Source organism: Suncus etruscus, chromosome 6, assembly GCF_024139225.1.
Source record: "Suncus etruscus isolate mSunEtr1 chromosome 6, mSunEtr1.pri.cur, whole genome shotgun sequence".
Classification (NCBI taxonomy): Eukaryota; Metazoa; Chordata; class Mammalia; order Eulipotyphla; family Soricidae; genus Suncus; species Suncus etruscus.
In genome coordinates, this window is record NC_064853.1 from 118446489 (window position 1) to 118468198 (window position 21710).

Genomic DNA, 21710 nt, shown 5'->3' on the forward strand with positions numbered 1-21710 from the left:
GTTCCCTGCCCAGCACCTCCAAGCGAGGGAGAAAGAGGCTGCAAGTCGAGCACAGCAGGGAAAGTGCTTGCCTTGCAGGTGACCATCCCGGGTTCCATCCCAGGCACCTCACTCGGTCCCCTGAGCCTGACAGAAATGGCCCCCAAGTGCAGAGCCACGACTAAATCCTGAGCACATCTGGATGTGGTCAAAAAAGTCAAAAAGAGCGAGCTCATCCCAATTAGCTTCCAAAGTATTTATTTAGAAAAGGATCCTGAAAGTATGTGAGCATCAAGCTCAGCTACTTCTTAACCCATCCTAATCTACCACCTAATCTTCCAGCCACCCCATTTGCAGTTCATCCAGGTCCTGCGGCAGACAAGACTCAAACCCCCCCCCCTTAGGCCTTTGACTACCACTCTCTGCAGGATGAAATGGGGTTTAGAAAACACTCAGTGGGGGCTGGAGAGATAGCATGGAGGTAAGGCGTTTGCCTTTCATGCAGGAGGTCATCGGTTCGAATCCCAGAGCCCCATATGGTCCCCTGTGCCTGCCAGGAGCAATTTCTGAGCCTGGAGCCAGAAATAACCCCTGAGCACTGCCGGGTGTGACCCAAAAAAAAACCACCAAAAAAGAAAAGAAAACACTCAGTGGCCCACTCTCACTTGATCAAGGGGACTGGAAGTTGCATCGTCTGTCTCCAAGGCTACAAACTGAACAATAACAACAACAAAAAACACAAAGGTTTAGAAGCAAAGTGACCAACAAGAGAGAAGCCCCATCTCTATCCCCAAAGACTTTGTGACCTTGAACCCATTTTCCCCCTGCACATGGAAGAAGTACTGTATTTTCCGGTGTATAAGATGACTTTTGAAACAAAAGTCAACCGAAAATCGGGGGTCGTCTCACACGCCGAGTATATCCCGAAAAATGTTTCAATATGCCTCTAAACGAAAAATTGTCTGACTATTGCCACAAAACGAATTTTCCAACTCGATCCTGCACCAATCATTGCAAGGCTGCTCCAACCGCCTCTCTAACTCAGCCAATCCAAGCAGGCTTTTGATGCATGCAAATTAGACAATGTTCTGGACCCGAATCTACACTGTCAAAAGCCTGCTCAGATCGGCCAGAGTCAGAGGGGAAATCTATTACAGTATAACCTTTGAACCTCTGCTTGTTGTGATTGGCTCACTGTGGTACATACAGTTGCAGCACAGGAACGTTCTGTTTGATACAGCGAATATAGGCCTAAACCTATGTTTTAACTACAAAATTAGGGCGTTGTCTTATACGCCCAGTCGACTTATACGCCGGCAAATACGGTAGTTTCTAGACCCAGCCTCCTTCCCACCCAGTCCTGTGCAAGGTGCTGAATGATTGGATATTGGGGCTGAGAACTGCAGAGAAAAAGTGCTAGATCATTGGGACCAAAGAGATAGTACAGCAGAGTTTGCCTTGTACTTACTGACCTGGGCTCAATTCCAGCATCCTATATGGACACCCTGATAACAGAACCAAGAGTAAATAAACCCAGAGTACCATCAGATGTGACCCAAAACAATTAAAAAAAAAAAAAAAGTTCGGGATCATTGAATGATTCACTGAGCCCTAATCTCCAACCACTCAAGGAACACTTGGGTTTCTTCCCTCTGCTGCCTTGAGTTTTCTCAGGCCTCTGAGTTAAACCCACGTCTGAATGCCGGTTAACAGGGCCAGAGAGATAGAAGTAGAAGGAAAGCAGCAGTCCACCCTGGTTTGTTTCCTTGGCACTGCCTAGTGAGCACCACCAGAGGGCACTCCTGAACACAAGAGCTGGAAGCCCAAGGGATCCGTTTGGAGGAAATCCCGAAAGTCTAAAAGTTGATGTCTGGGGCTGGAGAGATAACACGCGGTAGGGCGTTTGTCTTGCACGCAGCCGACCCAGGACAGACAGTGGTTCGAATCCAGGTCCCCCTAGCCAGCCAGGAGTGATTTCTGAGCGCAGAGCCAGAGTAACCCCTAAGTGCTGCCAGGTTGTGACCCCTCAAAAAAAGTTGATGTCTTCACCTCAGGATTGGAAAGATTGAGTTCAACCCAGTGAGCGTGGTACAACTCAATGCCCTAGTGAAACTCAGGGTCCCTCACACCAGGAATTTGTTTTTGGCTAAGGAACTGCTCTTGACAGCAGCATCTGCATGAGCCTGGTACCCGATGATGACCTTGGTGGAGAGTCCCAGATGTTCTTTGTAAATACGCCTGCAAAATAAGGGGGTGTCAAAAAATGAGGTAGGTAGTTAGCAAAGAGATAACCTGGTCGTTTGCCTAGAGCCCCTACCTCATACCAGCCACAGTAACTGTTTCGTGCCTTAACCAGGGAGAAGACTTTATTATTGTTTTGTTGTTGTTCTGTTGTTTTTGTTTAGGGGGCCACATTCATGGCAAGTTCAGGGAACCCTATGGAGTGTTGGGGCTCAACACCAAGTTGAGCAAGTGCCTACCCACTCTACGAGTTCACCAGCTCTGGAAGTAGAACTCTTTAATGCAAAACTTGTTCTAACAATTAGGCACCTTGGGATAGCACAGCGGTTGATCATTTGCAGCTGATCTGGGACAGACCCAGGTTCAATTCCTAACATCCTATATATAGGGTCCCTCCAGCCTGCCAGGAACAATTTCTGAGCACAGAGCCAGGAGGAACCCCATGAGCACCGCCGGATGTGGCCCAAAAACAACAACATAAAGTTCATTCATGTCAGAAAGAAGTGGCCTTAGAGATTTGCAGAGGTTTTTCCAGGGACCAAGTCACCTTGTATTAGCTTTTTTTTTCTTTTTTTTGGTTTTTGGGCCACAGCCAGCAGCACTTGGGGGTTACTCCTGGCTATCTGCTCAGAAATAGCTCCTGGCAGGCACTGGGGACCATATGGGACACCCGGATTCGAACCAACCACATTAGGTCCTGGATTGGCTGCTTGCAAGGCAAACACCGCTGTGCTATCTCTCCAGCCCCCTTGTATTCACCTTTATCCCTAGAAGAGACTCCATACCCTACCCTCTGCCAGAGGCAACCCTCACCCAATGTGCAGTACTCGGTCCTGGTTCTCCGCCTCCTTGGTCCACAAGGCTATCTTGTCCCACTTGGTACGAATATTGATAACAGCCCCACACACTTCCGGTCCATGCTCTGCAAAGCTTTCCCCAATCAGACACAAAAGCTGGACATAAAAAAAATAGGGGGTCACAGATGAGAGCTCCGGTAAAGCCAGCCTGGTGACCACTGCCTAACAGCAGCCAGTGCAGCCCATTTCCTGGGGACCACCCCACCCCCATACTCACACACTCACCGTCTCCAACCACAGGCGGTCCAGAAGTGTGTGGCGCTTCTGCCTGTCCAGGCTGAGTAGCCAGCGGCCTCCCCTCTTGTTTGCGCAGTCTTCCCACATGGGCTCTATGCCCTCCTGAGGGTCAGGAACGCAGTCCCTTTGTTTGAAGGGGTGTGGAAAGTCCAGAAACCTACCCCAACTGTTTTTACCCTAGCCACTATGGACAAAGCAGGTACTACCAACGGCCCCGCACCCCCCATTTATTCAAAGATCTGTGGGGGGAAGCACTCTGCGAACCACATGTGTTACCTTGCAAAAGCTGTCTCCTTTATTGAACCGAGTTCCCAGCAACAAGCAGCATGTAAGATCAGTGATGGGGAGTGTGGGAGTGTGGGAGGCGAAGCCAGCGCTAGGTGGGTGGAGGTGATACATGAAGGGCCTGGCCGTTCTGGGCACCAAGATCCGAAATGACACTTTAACTAAAGAGAGGGATGTCGAGGACACCCCATTTGTCTAGATAAGGATGTTGCTGTGATAGGAGAGACAGAAAGAGATAGGAGGGTGCTTGGCCTGCACGCTGCTGACCCAGGGTCAATCTCCGGCACTCCAGTGCCACCTGGAGTGATCTCTGAGTTCAGAGCCACGAGGAAGCCCTGGGCACCACACACAAAAACACCACCACGCTCCCAAAACTGCGAAAACTGGAAAGCAGTTGCATACCCTGCATTCTGGGAGGCTTACCTTGAAGAGGGCATAGTCGCAGCCTATAGATAGCTGGCTGGCCAGCGTGATGTTGCTGTAGACCCTACAGAGAAGTGCATACACACACCTGAACTTCTGTGACTGTTTTTAGTACTACCCCCTCCAGCACTATGCTTCCAACTGTCCCTGCTTCATCAGGGGTCTTGCTAGACCTCACTGCTTCCAACCCACTTACCAGCTTTCAGCCTTTTTCTTCCCTCCCTCTTTCCTGGGAATTCTGTCCCTCTTTAAACCCACAAAGCACGAGTCTTGGGGCCAGAGAAATAGTACAGAGGCGTTTGTCTTGCATTTGGCCTACCTGGGTTCATTTCTCAGCATCCCATATGCCATAAGTTATGGCATCCCCAAGCACCTCCAGGAGTGCAGATCCAGGAATAACCCATGAGTATCATTAGGTGTGGCCCCAAAACAAAAAGAGAGCACTTTTTTTCTGGAGCTATCCCCGAGGATCCTGTACTGCTTGAGAGCAGTACAGGAACATGAGGACTTGTTTGTTTGTAGAATCTGAAAGTTCATGCAACAGTTTTCAGAAACCCCCAATATACATACACACACACACACATACATACACACACACATACCTCTTGATCACCTGTGGACACTCTGAAACAACTTGATCTTCACTTAGTGGCTGAGAGCAGCTCAGAGCAGGCAAGTGACTTGGCCAAGGTCACACAGCAGTGCAACAGGCCGCATCAAAGATATAATCTTACTAACTCCCTAGGCTCCCTAATTCCCAATGAAGTTGGCGTGGGTGCAAATTCCCCAGCCCCACTGAATACCCCGCTCCCATGCCTATAGACCCAAGCAGAAGGAAAGCTCCTGCTCTCGGCAAATGCTGAAAGTACCCAGGGAAGATCTGGGAAAGAAGGTGAAGAAGCTGATTTCTGACAAGGGGTACAGTTGACAGAGGCCTACCATGTGTCCCTCAGTACAGAGCCCCCTATGTGGCAATAGCACTCACGCCCAGAAGTCTTCCACGGTGTCAAACTTGGTGACTAGGTGCAGATTGTCATGCCAGGCTCGGCTTCGATCATTCTTGGAGAACCACAGAGCCCACCTGGGAAGGGGGTGATCAGGAGGTAGCAGAGGGCCTCCAGCAGTTGGACCAGAGTGTCTCTAAGATACAGGGTTGGGGAGGTAAAGCTTGGAAGTGTTTTACCATGAATTTCAGGGTTTTGGGACCAGATTAATAACACAGTAATAACATAGCAAAAGGTCCTCCTAACCCTGCCAGAATTCTGATTCCTGAGTGCAGAGCCAGAAGCAAGACCTGACTTTTGCTGGGTGTAGCTCAAAAAAACAACAAAAGTGTTTCAGGGATATGGACTATGAGGATTAAAGGATTTTCCAGGTTCAACCCTTTGCCTACATTGGCCTTTTGGGGACTGGAAGGGGTTCAGTGGCCACAGAGTGGGGCCCATTTACCTGGTCAGCAGTGGGTGCAGCTGTACCTTGAACCCTGTGGTGCCATCATCCCAGCCCTTCCTCCTCAGAGACAGTGGAGCTCCAGGAGATTTGGGGGTCCCTGAGGGCACTCCTGCCGCTCCCTTCTCCTCTTTCTCCATGTCCTTCTCGCAGTCCAGGATGGCACCATCAGCCTCTTTAGTCTGGCAAAGGAAGAATAAATCAGGATGAGCTATAAAGACTGGCCCCGCTGCTCTTCACAACCAAGACATCAGCCAGCTGCAGTGGGGGTTCGGGTAAGAAGCAAACATACAGAGCTTGCTGCAGCCATTCCATCTGGCTTCACAGAATCAGAATGGCAAGTTCCCCCTACCGCTGCCAGCTGCAGCCTTTTAAGCAGGAGATAACTAGGGGAGAAAGTGGGTGCATCTGCAAGCACTCAGCAAATCCTGCCTGCTCTGACCCCTAGCCACAGCTTTCCCAACTATAAAATGGGAGGTTGATGAGGGACCAAGTGGTGGGTAGGCAATAAAGCGCTTCCTATCCCTGCTACATGCTTGAAGCCTGGCTCCAAGTTAGGGGGAATCAGTTGGGGCCTGGGGTGAGAGCAATAACACATCAGTGTTTGACTTGAATTGAGTCCCCTGGCACCCCACAAGGTCCCTGAGGGGAGAAGGAAGGGAAGGGGAGGAGGAGGGGAAGGAGGAGAGGAGAAAGAAGATACACTCCCCTCCCAAAAAAGCCTTATGGAGTGAATGCCACCTGAAGCTGAAGCCTTGTGCAGAAGAGAACATCTAAAAACTGTGTCTTATGGTCAGGTGAATCCTATAGAGCAAAAAGTAGGATATAGGGGCCGGGCGGTGGCGCTAGAGGTAAGGTGCCTGCCTTGCCTGCGCTAGCCTAGGACGGACCGCGGTTCGATCCCCCGGCATCTCATATGGTCCCCCAAGCCAGGAGCGACTTCTGAGCGCATAGCCAGGAGTAACCCCTGAGCGTCAAATGGGTGTGGCCCAAAAACCCAAAAAAAAAAAAGTAGGATATATATTAGTGATCTTGATAACATATATCCCAACTGGGGCTGGAGAGATAGCACAGAGGTAGAGCTCTGCCTTGCATGCAGAAGGATGGTGGTTCGAATTGCGGCATTCCTTATGGTCCCCCAAGCCTGCCAGGAGCGATTTCTGTGCATAGAGCCAGGAGTAACCCCTGAGCACAGCTGGGTGTGACCCATAAACCAATATATATATATATATATATATATATATATATATATATATATATCCCACCTGATAAATTGGAGTGGATTTGTATATTTTAATGTGATTTTTGTGTATTATAATTGTCTTGTCTAGCCCTAATCCAGTCGGGCATCTAACTTTTAGAAGAATTAAAATTATGCACTTTGGGGGGCCGGGCGGTGGCGCTCGAGGTAAGGTGCCTGCCTTACCTGCGCTAGCCTAGGAGACGGACCGCGGTTCGATCCCCCGGCGTCCCATATGGTCCCCCAAGCCAGGAGCGACTTCTGAGCGCATAGCCAGGAGTAACCCCTGAGTGTCACCGGGTGTGGCCCAAAAACCAAAAAAAAAAAAAAAAAAAAAAAAAAAAATTATGCACTTTGGGGACAGGTAAGGCTTTTGTCTCACATGTGCCTAACCAAGGTTCAATTCTCTATACTCCATAGGATCTCATGGACTCAGCCAGAAGAGATCCCTGAGCATAGAGCCAGAAGTAAGCCCCGAGCACTGATGGGTGAGACCCCCCCCCAAAAAAAGCATTTAGTTGATTTCTCTTATTGACTTTTTCTTTGGTTTTTGAGCCACACCCAGCAGTGCTGAGGAGTCCTGACTTTGTGCTCAGGAATCATTCCTGATGGGTTCAGACCATATCGGGTATTGTTGCAAGTCAGCCCTTGATGGGGTTGACTGATGAAGGGATGGAGGATGAGGCCTTTCTCCTCCAGCTCGGACCATGCGTCTGTTACCCTGTTCAGCCAGCGGTTCTGAGGTGAATGAGGCAGGAAGAAAGTCAACAGACAGTCAGGCTTCCGAAGAAAACAGCTCTTTATTCCATGAAGAGGCCAAAGCTAAAAGGCCCCAGAATAGGCCCCAGGAAAAAAAGCCTTTTGCCTTTCTTTCACAGACCCTTGCTTTATACCCCAGAATCAGGTACCATCCAATGATGGGAGCAGAATCAGGTGCCACCCTAGGGTGGGAGCAGAATGCCAGGTCACACCCTAGGGTTGGGCACAATCACCAATCAGGGTAGGGTCAGTAGCATAATAATTCCATTGAAATGTTTACATACAAACAGGGTATCACAAATTAAACCTGGGTCAGACATGTGCAAGGTAAACACTTTGTCTATTTCGATAGTATTTGATTTTTTCTTTATTTTTTTTCTCCTCTTCTTTGTTACAATGTCCAGGGATTATACACTCAGCTATGGTCCAGGACCCCAAACAGCAGAGCCTTAAGCTTTGCCTTAAGCCTTAAGCTTTGCCTTAAGCCTTAAGCAGGCAGTGGATGCAGGGAGCCGAGCTGGAGGGAGGGCCAATTTAGGACTTCACTCTTCTAAGTAGAACTTATATCACTGAGCCACACCCCCTGGCCCCTCAGCATCTTAATTTTGACAAGTCGCAGAAACTTGGACTTGGTAGGCCTTCTGGCTAAAACTACGAAGGTGAGCAGGCCTGAAATCCATCATGGGATCCTGAAATTAACCAGCAAATCCTCCAATGTGGATCCCACAGGATTCTTACTACAGTGAATCTTGGGCAAATGTTTTATTTCTAACTTTCTTTTGGTTTGGGGGTCATACCTGGAGGCACTCAGGGGTGACTCCTGGCTCTGAGGCTCAGAAATTGCTCCTCACAGACTGGGGAGGGGGGCATTTGGATGCCAGAATCGAATCTGGACCGTCCTGTGTTGGCAGCGTGCAAGGCAAACACCCTGCCACTATGCTATCGCTCTGACCCCTGGGCAAATGTTTTCTTGTGGATATTTTTGGGTAGTGATCCAAGGGATGAATTCCTAGAAGGGAACTGTTGGCTCCATGGGCACATACAGTTTATGTTTTGTGTAAATTCAGCCAACTTGCCTTCCAAAAAGCATGTGCCAATTTGCAATCCTGCCAGTTGCCTGTGAGCATTTTCTTTTTTTCACCCTGTGTCTTGCTAGACGGTTCCTGATTCCATTCATCACTTGTCACACTCCAGGTCATCCAACTACAGTGCCTTTTTCATGTTCTTCCCACAACCTAAAACCCACTTGCTCCTTATCTGACAGTTCAAATATTATGGAGTCCTGAGTCTCAGTTCCCAGGTTTACCTAGACTTGTTTGTTTTATGGTAGCTGGAGATGGAACCCAGGTCACATGCATGAGCCATTACCCATTTTTCTGGCCAAAGTCACTTATTTTTGGCAACGTGCAAGACAAGCACCCTACCCACCGCACTGTCTCTTTAGTCCTGCATGTCACTTTTTTTTTTTTCTTTACAGACTTCTACACTCTACGTAGAATTTTCTACCTCTGGGGCCCCACAGCTTCTTGGGCAGAATTATAGGCTTTTGAGGATCATTTTGATCACCTCCACCATAACTCCCCCAAGACAATAATCCATCCAGGATCTTGGCTCCACAGCTGCCAGGCCTTTGAGCTGGTTCTATGCGCAGTCCTGCTCCAGGGCCTTTGTTACAGCAGGCATTTCCCCCTCGTCCACTTTGACCTTAGGGCCCCTCTAGAGAGCGCTCTTCTCGTTTAGATCTTTCCAGAAGCCTTCCCAGATAAGCTTTCCTTATCGAGTCTCCTGATGACAAGTCACCTCATCCTGCACCCTGCTATTTGAATATTTTCCTAACACTTTTCACAAAGGCTTGTTTGCTTCAGGGGTTGACTCGTTGCACGTTTGCCCTGCACCTCATCTTGGCACGCGCGCGCTCTCTCTCTCCTCTCTCTGTCTGTCTCTTTCTCCTCTGTCTCTGTCTCTCTTTCTCCTCTCTCTGTCTCTGTCTGTCTTTCTCTCTCCTTTCTCTGCCGCTCTCCTCTGTCTCCGTCTGTCTGTCTCTCTCTCCGCCCGTGACGTGACGTCTCGGGGTCCCCCGGGGCGCGTCCCCAGCGCGCCCCCGAGACGAGACGGGCGGCCTCCGCGGAGACGCGGCCCTCCCCGCCCCCTGTCAGTCAGGCCGAGGGGCGGCGCGGCCGGCAGGGGGGGCGCTGAGCTCAGAGCTGCCGCAGCGCCCGAGCCGGAGCCGGAGCCGGAGCCGGAGCCGGAGCGAGCCGAGCCGAGCCGAGCCCGAGCGAGCAGGGCGCCAGCGGACGGAGCGGCGGGGACAGCGACGCACGCACCCCGAGCCCTGCTCTGCCGCACCGTGCGTGCCGATCAGGCCCGGCCGAGCGCCCGCGTCCCCTCCGCTCCGCTCCCGGCCCAGCCCGCCCGGCCGAGCCCCGCGCCCCGCGCCGCGCGCCCGCACCGCCGCCGCCGCCGCGTCTCTGCAGCCCGGCCCCGCACCAGGTGAGACGCGGTCCTCGGGTCCTGGGCGCGGGCAGGGCCTGGGGCGATGCGGGGCGATGCGGGGCGAGGGGCGCCCGGCGGGCGGAGCTCCGCACCCGGCCTGCAGATGCGGGGTCGTGTCCGTCGGGGGTCTGCGGATGCCCGGCGCGCCGGAGAGGGCGCGGGGCGGGGGCGCCCGTCGGCGTGCCCGGGTCTCAAGGACGCCGAGACTCGGGCCGCGCGGCGCAGGGGCCGGCGCGGGGGTGTCGGGGCACGCGCGGAGAGCGGGCGGGTGGGCGCGGAGGCCTCGGGGGTCTCCCGGGGCTGGGCGGGGGACCCTCGCGACCCCGAGCCCGCCCGCGTGTCCGTCCCCGCAGGCCGCCAGGATGGACGTGTTCATGAAGGGCCTGTCCATGGCCAAGGAGGGCGTCGTGGCCGCCGCCGAGAAGACCAAGCAGGGGGTCACCGAGGCGGCCGAGAAGACCAAGGAGGGCGTCCTCTACGTCGGTGGGCGAGGGGTCGTGGGCGGAGCGATGGGGCTCGTGGGTGGGGCTGTGATGTTTGGGGAGGGGCTATGTGGGTCGTGGGCGGGGCGGCGGGGCTTGGGGGGGGCTATGGGGGTCGTGGGCAGGGTTATGGGGGTCGTGGGCGGAGCTACAGGGCTCGGGGGAGGAGCACTGGGCCCGGGGCGGGGCTTCTCTGTCGCTATCTGCGGCCCCTCTGCGGGAAGGGGGAGCCCAGCCCCGGGTCTCTAAAGGAAGGCTGCTGCGGTGGCCTAGCAGGTCATCGTCTATGTCAGTAGACCAGGAGGGGTTAGACCCTGCAAGCTCCTTGGAGATGAGCCCGGTAGGCAGCCTGTGTTCTCGCGATCATCAGCCAAGGAGACAGTGGGGAGTGGGAGTTGGGGGCCAGGGGAGGAACTCCACCGGAAGGCTCGAAACCGACGTCGTGATGGAAGCTGACTGCTGTCCTCTTTCTGAGTCGCCTTCTCTCTTTCCCCTGGTCTTGAGCCAGCCCACTGTGAGTAATGCCAGCATCCTGCTCCCACCCCAGCCTTTCCACACAACAGGGCAAGATGGGGTTCCCAGAGTAACAGAGGCAGTCTTCTTGGCCAAGGTCACACACACAGTGGATACATCCGGAGGCTGGAGATGGAGCCCAGCACCTGTCACCCTAAAGGGCATCCCTTCCCTCCGAAGGCTGAACCCATCTCCAGTGCTATTAACTAGGGTCCCCTTCCAGCCCCTCTCCTGACGAACACTTTGGACTGGTTCTTTCTGTCTTGTGGCCTCCCCAAGACTTGAGCTCCACCACTGTCCTTTCTCCTCTGAGGCTACCCACCTCAGAGCTTCCAGCTGACATTGGAGATGAATCCAGCTGTAAAAAATTGATCACTCAGGCCGAGGGATAACAGTGGGGAGGGCTTTTGCTTGCATGAGGCTGACCCGATTAGATCCTAGACATCCCATGGTGTACCTTCAGGCTCACCAGGATCCCTGAGCAAAGAACCTGAGCACTACTGGGCGTGGTCCCAAAACCAATAAAACAAAATTTGGTCAACCTAAGTGGGAAAGGAGAGGGAGCCCATAGGGATCCTTGCATGAAAGGGAGGAAATCTGGGAGAGAGAGCTCAAGACCTGAGTGCAGGCTTTACAAAATATGATTCCTTCCTAGCCTCCATCTCTGAAATCTCCTGAACACCACTGCCCATATCAATAAACATCTTCCACTAAAAAGAGGAATGGGGACTAGGGGGCAGGGAATAACCAGGTGTCGCCCAAAACAAACAAAAAGGGGAAGCAGTTGGAGCCAGCAGTAAGCCCTCAGAACTGCCTAGTGTGCCTCTGAAAATGGGAGGCAATAAAACTTCTTGCTGGGACCAGAGTGATAGGATGTTTGCCTTGCCTGTGGCCAACCCAGGTTTGATCCCTGGCATCCCATATGGTTCCCCAGACTACCAGGAGTAATTTCTGGGCACAGCTAGTTGTTGCCCCAAACCCAAAAAAGTCCTTTCTGCCCCACCCCTGAATTACTTCTACTTCTCAAAGAGGTAATTCAGAACTTCTCTGAGCATGTGGGGTTGTTGGACCCAGCAGATTGATGATTGTGCAACATATATTCATGTACCACTTAGAAGTTGCAGGAGGATTCCCCTCCCCATCTTCTGTTTTGTTTGGATTTTTGGGTCACAATTGGAGGTACTCAAGGGTAACTCCTGAAGTCTGCTTTCCACGTGGCAACTGGATTTGATCCCTCACATCCCATCTGGATTGAAAATTAAATAAATAAATCTATCAAGGATAACTCCTGACTCTTAGCTCAGGAATCACTCCTACTAATCAGGGAACCATATGGGATGCTGGGGACCGAATCTGGGTTAGTCGCTTGCAAGCTATGTGCTGACCCACTGTATTATCGTTACAACCTTAGCCCCCACCCCACCCTTTATCCTTTGCTCAGTCTCTGAGGAGCTCCCTGGCATTTGAGCTGAGTAGGCCCTCCTCTCCAAAGATTAAAGAGCCTGGGAGGGGTGAGGGGAGCAGGAAACACAGGTGCCAAGGAGTGAGGAGATGGTGCCAGAAATATGCTCAGACTGTTTTGGAGCCTCACCTAATAATGCTCTGGGCTTCCTCCTTGCTATGTACTCAGAAATTGCTCCCAGGGGTGCTCAGGGGACTCTATGGCCTGGGATTGAATCCAGTCTGATGTATGCAAGACTTTTGCCATGTTCACTGTACTATCTCTCTTTTCCCCTAAAAAAGCATCTTAACATCTTGAAGAACTGGTGTGTCTGACTTCAGTTTAGAAAGATGCCCAGTAGTCTGGGGATAGAATGGATCACAGGGAGGCCTGCTGGCAGAGCCCCTCATGGGGACTAGGACAGAGAGGATAAAGATGGGGCAGGCTTAATACACACACACACACACACACACACACACACACACACACACACACACCCTCTAACCTCCCTCTTAAGATTTTTTTACTCTGTAGATACACACACACCCCTACCCCTCTAGCCTCTCTCCCATTCTTTTTACTCTATTCTCTCTCTCCCTCTGTCTGTCTCTCTCTCTGTCTCTCTGTCTCTCTCTGTCTCTGTCTCTCTGTCTCTCTGTCTCTCTCTCTCTCTCTCTCTCTCTCTCTCTCTCTCTCTCCCCCCTTCCTTTCTCTCCTACAATTCTTTTTTTTTTTTTTTAGTTTTTTTTTTTTTTTGGTTTTTGGGCCACACCCAGTGATGCTCAGGGGTTACTCCTGGCTATGCGCTCAAAGTCGCTCCTGGCTTGGGGGACCATATGGGACACCGGGGGATCGAACGGAGGTCCGTCCAAGGCTAGCGCAGGCAAGGCAGGCACCTTACCTCTAGTCCCTGTTCTACAATTCTTTTTGCTCTGCAGATCCATTGAGCCTATGGACATTTTCTTTTAACAAGTTTGGTCCCGTCCTTCCCCCTTTGGTTGGTATATCCTGCTTTTCCGCTGTTTTACCCTGGCCTTTAAGGGGGCATCTCTGGGGGTAGGAGGGCACTTGCCTTGCACACAAGGGTTCGATTCCTAGCATCTCACAAGGTCCCCTGAGCATCACTGGGTGTGACCCCAAAACAAAGATCAAAATGGGGGGAATAACTTCATGCTTTGCTGCCTGCCTGGTTTCTGGACTCTTTATGCTGACCCCAAACACTGCTCTAACATAGCTCCAAGTAGCACACCTTTCCCCTCCTGTGTGGCTGGAGCCTGAAGGGCCAATGTAATCAATGTAAGACTTGAGATTCTGACCCTGGAACCTGACTGTAGTCTTACAGCCCTTAGGTAGGGCTTGGATGGTGGATGGAGGCCTTTGTCCTTAGGCCCTGGCCATGTGGCTCCATCCCCCATTAACTGGCGGGTCAGCAACTTCAGGTGGTCACGGCAGGAATCAGACTCACTCAGACAGGCTTCATGAGAGATAACATCTTTATTGGCCCTGGCCATCACTTGTGTGGCCTATATCATAAACCTATTTAAGCATTCAGCCATTCTTAGCTTGCCCTGCTCCTTAACTCCTTTCAGCCATCTTTTCTCCAACCTCCATGCTGGCAAAAGACCCTAATCCCTTGGGTCAAAGGCCTTATCTAACCTTCCCAAGGCCCCTCCCAGCAATGGGTGGGGTCTTGCCGGTTAAGTTACACATAGTATCAGGGTGGAGTCACACCTGACCATCCCTGTCCCCCTCTCTCATCAGATGTCTAGTGTGGTGGTACCTAAGCCTGTGACAGAGCAGGTGCTAGTAAATGTCTATGGGGGGAATGCATAGGGACGCCTTCAGCTTGCCCTCCCCTTATTCCTGGTCTGCCTAACCCTGATTCTCCTTGAGAAGTCTTCTTTCCCATATTTCCCCCAAACCACCCAACTCCCACATCACCTTGCACAACTTCTGTCTCTCCAGATATCCAGTTCTGGCTCCCTCTGCTTTGGTGTGATTGGCAAGGTCTCAGGATGGGAGACCCCACTTCCTTGAGCACCCCTGTGTTACCAAGTTACCACCTCAGATCAACACCCCCCCATATTTTTGAGGCCATATCACAATCTTCCCCTCAACCCAAGGGTGTTGGCCACCAGTGGGGACAAGGGATGACAGTTAGCACTTGGGAGGAGGGAGGTGCACCCCTGTTAGAATGTGGGCCCTGGAAGAAGGGCGTGGTGGGGATGGGTACAGGTGGAATGTGGGAGACCAGGCACCTATTTAAATACATAGCCTTCAGCAAGTTTCTCATCCCAGCCCTAAACCCAGTGCTGGAGTTTGAGGATCAGAAAGACCCAAACTTTTAGCCAGTTAAGTCACTTAGGAGCTGGGGTGGGATTTGTATGTGAACTGAGGTTTGGGGGGGGTTTGTTGTTGTTTGTTCGTTTGGGACCTACTCCTGGCTCTGCGCTCGGAAATCAATCGTTCCTGGCAGGCTTGGGGGACCCTATGGGATGCCAGGGATCAAACTCGGCCCCAGGTACGCTTGGGTTTCTTGTGTCTGACACTGCAGTGCACCCAGCAGCACCCAGGATGCAGAGGAGCAGACGGTAGCGAAAACCAGCGAGCCTCATGCTGAAGAGAGGCTCAGAGGGCCCTGTGCGGTGCACCTAGGGCTCAAACCCTGGCCTCACCTGGGCCCTAGCCTCACTTCCTCCTCCTCTCCGCAGGAAGCAGGACCCGAGAGGGCGTGGTCCAGGGCGTGGCCTCAGGTATGGCCCCCAGGAGGGAGGTGGGGGCATCCCGGGGTGTTGGGGGGGGCTCCACCCCTCCACGAGCCCCTCGCCATTTCCCGCCCTAGTGGCTGAGAAGACCAAGGAGCAGGCGTCCCACCTGGGTGGAGCAGTGTTCTCCGGGGCCGGCAACATCGCGGCCGCCACAGGCCTGGTAAAGAAGGAGGAATTCCCGGCTGACCTGAAGGTGAGCGAGCGGGCACCCACGCCCACGCAAGACCGTACTTAGGTGACCAGGACCTCCTAGAGGCGGCCTGAGGAGGCTGCGTCTCTGAAGGGGTCTCCGACTGGGCAAGGTAGGAAAAAGCAAAGCAGTAACCAAGATGACTGGTTGCCAGGGGTGCTAAGAGGAGGAGGGGAAAGAAATGTGGTGACTTTAACTGGGAGATTGTCTTAGGAGGTGCCCTTGGAGCTGATACCCCCACGAGGCTGACCAATGCTGTGTGAGTTTCAGGCAGGGCAGAGCAGCAGTTGCAAAGGTCCTGAGGCAAGCGTAGGGGGGGGGGGGAGAGCTAGTGGGACAGATGGATTGTGCAGACCTGCTTCACAAAAGTGGGGGCGATCGGTCACTCTTCCAAACAAGACCACTCCATTGGCGCATACGATGAGGGGAAGATCTGGCTACTTGGAACCCTCACCTTCCTGAGTTTCGAACTGTGAGCAGGTCTCAGCTGTGCTCTATTTTATTGTTTGTTAGCTTGGTTTGGTTGCTCACGGTTTACTCCTGGCTCTGTGCTCAGGGATCACTCTTTGCTACCACCTGGGATCATATGGGATATCTGGGATTGAACATAGGTTGGGGGTGAACAAGGTAAACACCCTACCTGCTCTATGCACTCGCTCTGGTCCCTTGGCTGTGATTCTTGATCTCTAAGGCAGGCACTATGGACATGCTAGACTTATAGGTTCTTTTGATAGCCATCAGCACTACTTATCAGGCAGGAGAAGCCCAGCCTACTGGCTCCATCCTTAGAATCACAAAAGGCCCAGGGACAAGTCCAAACTCCACTTTAAGAACCACTGATTTGGGGGCCGGGCGGTGGCGCTGGAGGTAAGGTGCCTGCCTTGCCTGCGCTAGCCTAGGACGGACCGAGGTTTGATCCCCCGGAGTCCCATATGGTCCCCCAAGAAGCCAGGAGCAACTTCTGAGCGCATAGCCAGGAGTAACCCCTGAACGTCACAGGGTGTGGCCCAAAAACAAAAAAAACAAAACAAAACAAAAAAAAAAGAACCACTGATTTAACCACTGATTTTGGGGGTCTGGAGCAATAGCACAGCAGGTAGGCATTTGTCTTGCATGCAGCAAACCCGGGTTTGATCCCAGCATCCTATATGGTCCTCCAAGCCTGCCAAGAGTGATTTTTGGGCTCAGAGCTAGGAGTAACTCTTGAATACCACTGGCTGTGCATGGAGAGACTGAGGTTTAGCTTGATTTCATAACATACTCCAAAGCCAGAGTGCCTTCCTAAGGAAGAGATAGAATGCTGGGCTTAGAATGCAGGCTTTGCATACAGGAGTTTCAGAATTGTTTTTGTGTGTATGTATATTATGGTGGATTATTTTTGGTGGTTGTTTTGTTTTGGGCCTTGTCCCACTGTGCTCAGAACTCACTCTGGGCTCTGCTCAGGGATCTCTCCTGACCAATTTGGAGACCATATGTGGTGCTGAATTTTTAACCTGTTTTGTTTTTGTTTTGGGGCTACACCCAGTGGCACCCAGGGGTTACTCCAATCAGAAATCACTCCTGACAGGGGACCCTATGGGATGCACAGGGATCGAGCCTTGGTCAGCTGCATGCAAGGCAAACACCCTACCCACTGTACTGTCACTTCAGCCAGTCCCTAAATCTGGTTTGGTTTGGTTTGGTTTTGGTCACACCTGGCTCTACACTCAGAAATCACTCCTGGCAGCTTGGGGGACCATATGGGATGCCGGGATTCGAACCACTGTCCTTCTGTATGCAAGGCAAACGCCTTATCTCCATGCTATCTCTCCAGCGTCCCCTAAACCTGGTTTTGATATGCTCAAGACAAGCTCCTTATCTGCTGGACTATCTCTCTTTGGTCCCAGGAATCCTGAGTTTGATCCCTGAGCACTCCCTAAGCACCACCAAGAGCACTCCCTAAGCATTGTGCTGGGAGTGGCCCCCAGTACTGTCAGATGTAGATCAAATCTTCCCTCCTGTCAAAGAAAATGAAGGATGGGGGTAGGTTGATAAATAAGACCTAGGGCGGGCCGGAGAGATAGCATGGAGGTAAAGCGTTTGCCTTTCATGCAGGAGGTCATCGGTTCGAATCCCGGCCGGTGCCTGCCAGGAGCAATTTCTGAGCCTGGAGCCAGGAATAACCCCTGAGCACTGCCGGGTGTGACCCAAAAACCAAAAAAAAAAAAAGACCTAGGGCATTAGAGTTGCTTAGTGATAAGGCAGGGACAGGCACTGGGGCAGGGGACAGGCCTAGGCAGAGCTGCCTTTGACTAGCACCTGACATTTTCTCTGGGGGAGTCCCCAAGGTCAATATTTATAATGCAGCAGTAGTCTTGTGTGAACAAGCAGTGTGCCTTTCCAGGTGTCTATCTCTGACTTTTTTCCCTAAGTATTTTTTGGGGGAAGGGGATCACTTCTGTACGCTCTGTGATGATTCTGATCCTGGGAAATTCCTCCTTCTCCTCCTCCATAATTCCTGGGCCATACACACCAATGCTCAGGGGCTACTCCTGGTGATGCTCAGGGATCATATGGGATGGATGCTGAGCTTGAACTCTGGTGGGCTGCATGTAAGGCAAGTGCCTCACTCATGGTACTATCTCTCATGTCCTGATCTGGGGTTTGAAATAAAAAGTATGCTTGTTTTTGGTAGTGCTCAGGGGCTACTCCTGGCAGTGTTCAAGCTACTCCCTGTTGTGCTCAAGGAATCATGCAGTGCCAGGGATAGAACCCAGGGTTCTTGGGCTAGAGAGATTAATAGGTTACTTGCTTACTTTGCATGCATCTGACCCAGGTTCGATCCCCAGAACTACATGGGTTTTTCTAAGTGGTGCCAAGAGTGATCCCTCAGCAGAAAGCCAAGAGTAAGACCTGGGTATGGTCTACAGCTGGGTATGGCCCAAAACCAAACACCTGGGCTCATATGTTCAGTCTGCTCCTATTTTTCTCTCCCTTCCCCTCTCCCACGCCTCCCCTCAGAACTCTAGGTGCTTCCTGGATCTAGGGGGAAGAACTCTACAGCTTTGGGCCAATGGGCATTTCTGGCCCCTTGCCTTGGTGGAGCCTGGTCATAATATGGCACCTCCAGTGGACAGACAAAGGCAAAAGAGCTGAATCTGCCTGCTAGGCTGTCTTCCAGTCTCCTCAGACTTGTTTTGTTTTGTTTTGTTTTGGTTCTTTTTGGAGGGGGTCATACCTGGTGGTGCTCAGGGATTGCTTATGGTGGGCTCAGGGGACTGAATTGGATGCTGGGGATCAATCCTGGGTCATCCATGGCAAGGAAGCTTCCTCCCCACTGTACTCTTGCTCTGGCCCCCAGGCTCTTAAAACTCTCCTCTCAGAAGATTAGGGACAGTGGTTGCACCTAATGTGCAGAAGTGGGTGTCTTCCAAATGACACAGGCACGGCCAGAGAAATAGAATATCAGGCAAAGTGTTTGCTTTGTACACAGCCAAGCCAGAATCAGTCTCTGCAACTCATAGAGAGCCAGGAGTAAACTGTAAGCATAGTCAGATATAGCCCCCAAACAAGAAAACCTGGGAAGGGGCAGAATGATAGTACAGTGGATAGAATCCTTGTCTTGCATTCAACCCACGTGGGTTTGATCCCACAAGGAGTGATCCCAGAGTGCAGAGCAGGGAGTAAACCCTGAGCACTGCCGGGTGTGGCCCCAAAAGAAAACAAAATGACCGGGGCACAGACTAGTTCTCCCCTGAGTGACTGTGTGAATGCCAGCCTGACCACCAGTGTTTGGGAGCCTGTGCTGGTCTGCAGGTGGGTGGCCCTGCAGCATTCACACCTTCACCTCCTCACTCCTCCCCCGCAGCAGATGCAGGGGGAAGGGAGAGTCTTAACTCACACATCCAAGCTGCGCCATGAGTTGTTGCTTCCAGCTTTGCTTAAAATAGCTGCAGCTGAAGAAACCAGGCCAGGCAGGGCCCTGGGGGAGGCCGGGTAGAAGGTGGCAGGGGAATGGCTCAGAGCCCCGGCAGGCGCCCTGGCCCCACTCCACCTCCCTTCAGCCCTGAACAGCTTCCCAGCTTTTCCCTGGGGTCCTCCAGAGCCTTCCACAGAGGAGAGAGAGAAATAGGTGTGACAGTGTGCTGATTGCCACCCTGTGTGCCAGGCAGCCGGATGATGGCAAAGAGGGAAGCTGACAGGTGTTCTGGGGACCCCATCCTCGCTTCCTGTAGTGAAGGGGGGAATGTGGGTTCCACACCTCACACCTTCTCCTCACTTCCAAGGCACACCAAAAGATATTTTTTTATTTCATTTCATTTTATTTTGCTTTTGTGAGACACACCCAGCAGTGCTCAGGGCTTCCTCTTGGCTCTACACTCCAGGATCACTCCTGGCCGGCTCAGGGACCCCAGGGACTGACTTGGGTGGACCATCTGCAAGGCGAGCGCCCAATTCCCTGGACTCTAGATCTCTGGCCTGTACTTTAAGGTTCTGGTCATACAAAGCCCAGCCATCTCCTTTGGACCAATTAGTCAAAAGTTTTAGAGTACGGGGAAGCAAGAAGAGGGGGTCCTCCCCAGCGATTCTGACCAGTCCCGTCCCTTCTCTGCCTACAGCCAGAGGAAGTGGCCCAGGAAGCTGGTGAGGAGCCTCTGATAGAGCCCATGATGGAGCCAGAAGGGGAGGGCTATGATGAGCCACCACAGGTGAGAGGCATGATGGCTGGTGGGACTCGGGGCATTCTCAGGAGAACTGACCTCTCCTGCTGCTGGGAATTCCCTGGCAGGAGAATACTGGATCTGGGCGTTTTAGCCCTCCCATCCCCACTTATCTGGAATTCAGGACCCAAGAGCTGGCATCTGGGTGGGAAGGGAAAAAAAGAGGGGTTGGCCTGGAACCCACCCCAGGAGCACGCTGACTATGCCATGCTTCCCCATGGCTCTGCAACATGGGGAGGAGGAGTAGGTTTTTCAGGGCCAGGATCCAGCCCTTTCTCAACAATCTCTCTCTCTCTCTCTCTCTCTCTCTCTCTCTCTCTCTCTCTCTCTCTCTCTCTCTCTCTCTCTCTCTCTCTCTCTCTCTCTCTCTTTCTCTCTCTCCCCTCTCTCTCCTCTCTCTCCCTTTCCCTCTCCCTCTCTCCTCTCCTCTCTCTCCCCTCTGTCCCCCCTCTCTCCCTCTCTCTCTTTCACCCTCATTCTCTTTCTCTCTCTCCTCTCTCTCATTCTCTCTCTTATTTCTCTCTCTCTCCCCATCTCTCCCTCTTTCTCTCTCCCTTTCTTCTTTCTCCCACCCCCTCATGCAGGAGGATTATCAGGAATATGAGCCAGAGGCGTAAGGGCCCAAGGACGGCGCCCCCACCAGCAGCACAATCCTTTCCCTCTTCCCTATCCCCCCCAAAAATAAGCCAGGGCTGTCCTTTGACCCTACACACACACACACACACACACACACACACACACACACACACACACACACACACACACACATATGCACACATGAGTCCAGATCTTCCTTCGCTCCGGGGCAGCCCCCTCGGAGCCTGTGTTCGTGTCTGTCCATCCGTCTCTCCTTCCCAGCCCGTGTCCGACCCGGGTGTGTGGCCTGGGCCGGGGCAGCAGCCCTGTCTGGAGCCCCGCCCGCCCCCACGGAGCTCCCTGCCCGACCCCCCTCCCCTCGCGTCCAGCGTCTAGAGGATGTCGCATGTTCTGTGTTTTTAAGCCAAGAGCGGATAAGTGACAGCTCCCCACACCCACCCTTGAGGAGACTAGGAGGGCTCCCCCCTCCACTCCACTCCACTCCCTCAGCCCCAGCCCCTTCTTAGTTCTGTCTTCACCCCCAAACCCGGAGCCAGGCTGCGCCATCTCCCCTCTTCCAGCCGGCCGGGTTCCCAGCGCGGGCGTCATGTGTCGTGATCGTGGCATGGAAAGTGACCCCAGCCCCTGTGTGAGCGTGTCCGGGGGGCGGGCCCGGCCGCCCCTGTGTCCATGAATAAAGCCAATCTGTCTGTAGCTGGCGCCGCACGGCAGGGCTGGGCAGGGCTGGGGGACTGGGGCAGACAGACGGGGACGGGGTCCTTTCTCTGGGGACACTCGGACGCACCACCAGCTAGGCTGGGGCCGCCTCAGATCTCGTCTTGGCCTCGTCCTTCGACCGATCGGACGACAGGCGGGTGGGGGCAACGGTTGCCCACCTGTGCCCGCATCCCCACGCCCAGGACCTGGCCAGGAGGCCGGAGGATGCGCCGCCTGCTGGCTTCTAAGGAGCCCGCCGGGCCGGGTGGAGGGAAAGCGGGTGACGGCAGCGCGGGAGGCGCCTCCGGGCGCGGGCCGGTCGGGGGGGCCTCCGAGACCAGCGGCGGGGTGGGCACCGCA

At 53.0% G+C, this 21710-nt stretch overlaps 2 protein-coding genes across 2 annotated transcripts; one reads left to right on the plus strand and one right to left on the minus strand.

The window, feature by feature from the left end:
* Positions 1-2102: 2102 nt before the first annotated feature.
* On the minus strand, positions 2103-5781 carry EIF4E1B (eukaryotic translation initiation factor 4E family member 1B). The gene is made up of 7 exons (XM_049775641.1): positions 5764-5781; positions 5472-5653; positions 5008-5103; positions 4023-4086; positions 3303-3416; positions 3034-3173; positions 2103-2217 (listed from the first exon to the last, which is right to left on the minus strand). The coding sequence occupies exons 1-7, from the start codon at positions 5779-5781 to the stop codon at positions 2103-2105; spliced, it is 729 nt and encodes a 242-aa protein (XP_049631598.1).
* A 4508-nt stretch (positions 5782-10289) lies between these two features.
* Positions 10290-21347, plus strand: SNCB (synuclein beta). The gene is made up of 5 exons (XM_049775782.1): positions 10290-10446; positions 15111-15152; positions 15242-15360; positions 19956-20045; positions 20642-21347. The coding sequence occupies exons 1-5, from the start codon at positions 10326-10328 to the stop codon at positions 20672-20674; spliced, it is 405 nt and encodes a 134-aa protein (XP_049631739.1). The 5' UTR covers positions 10290-10325; the 3' UTR covers positions 20675-21347.
* Positions 21348-21710: the final 363 nt, after the last annotated feature.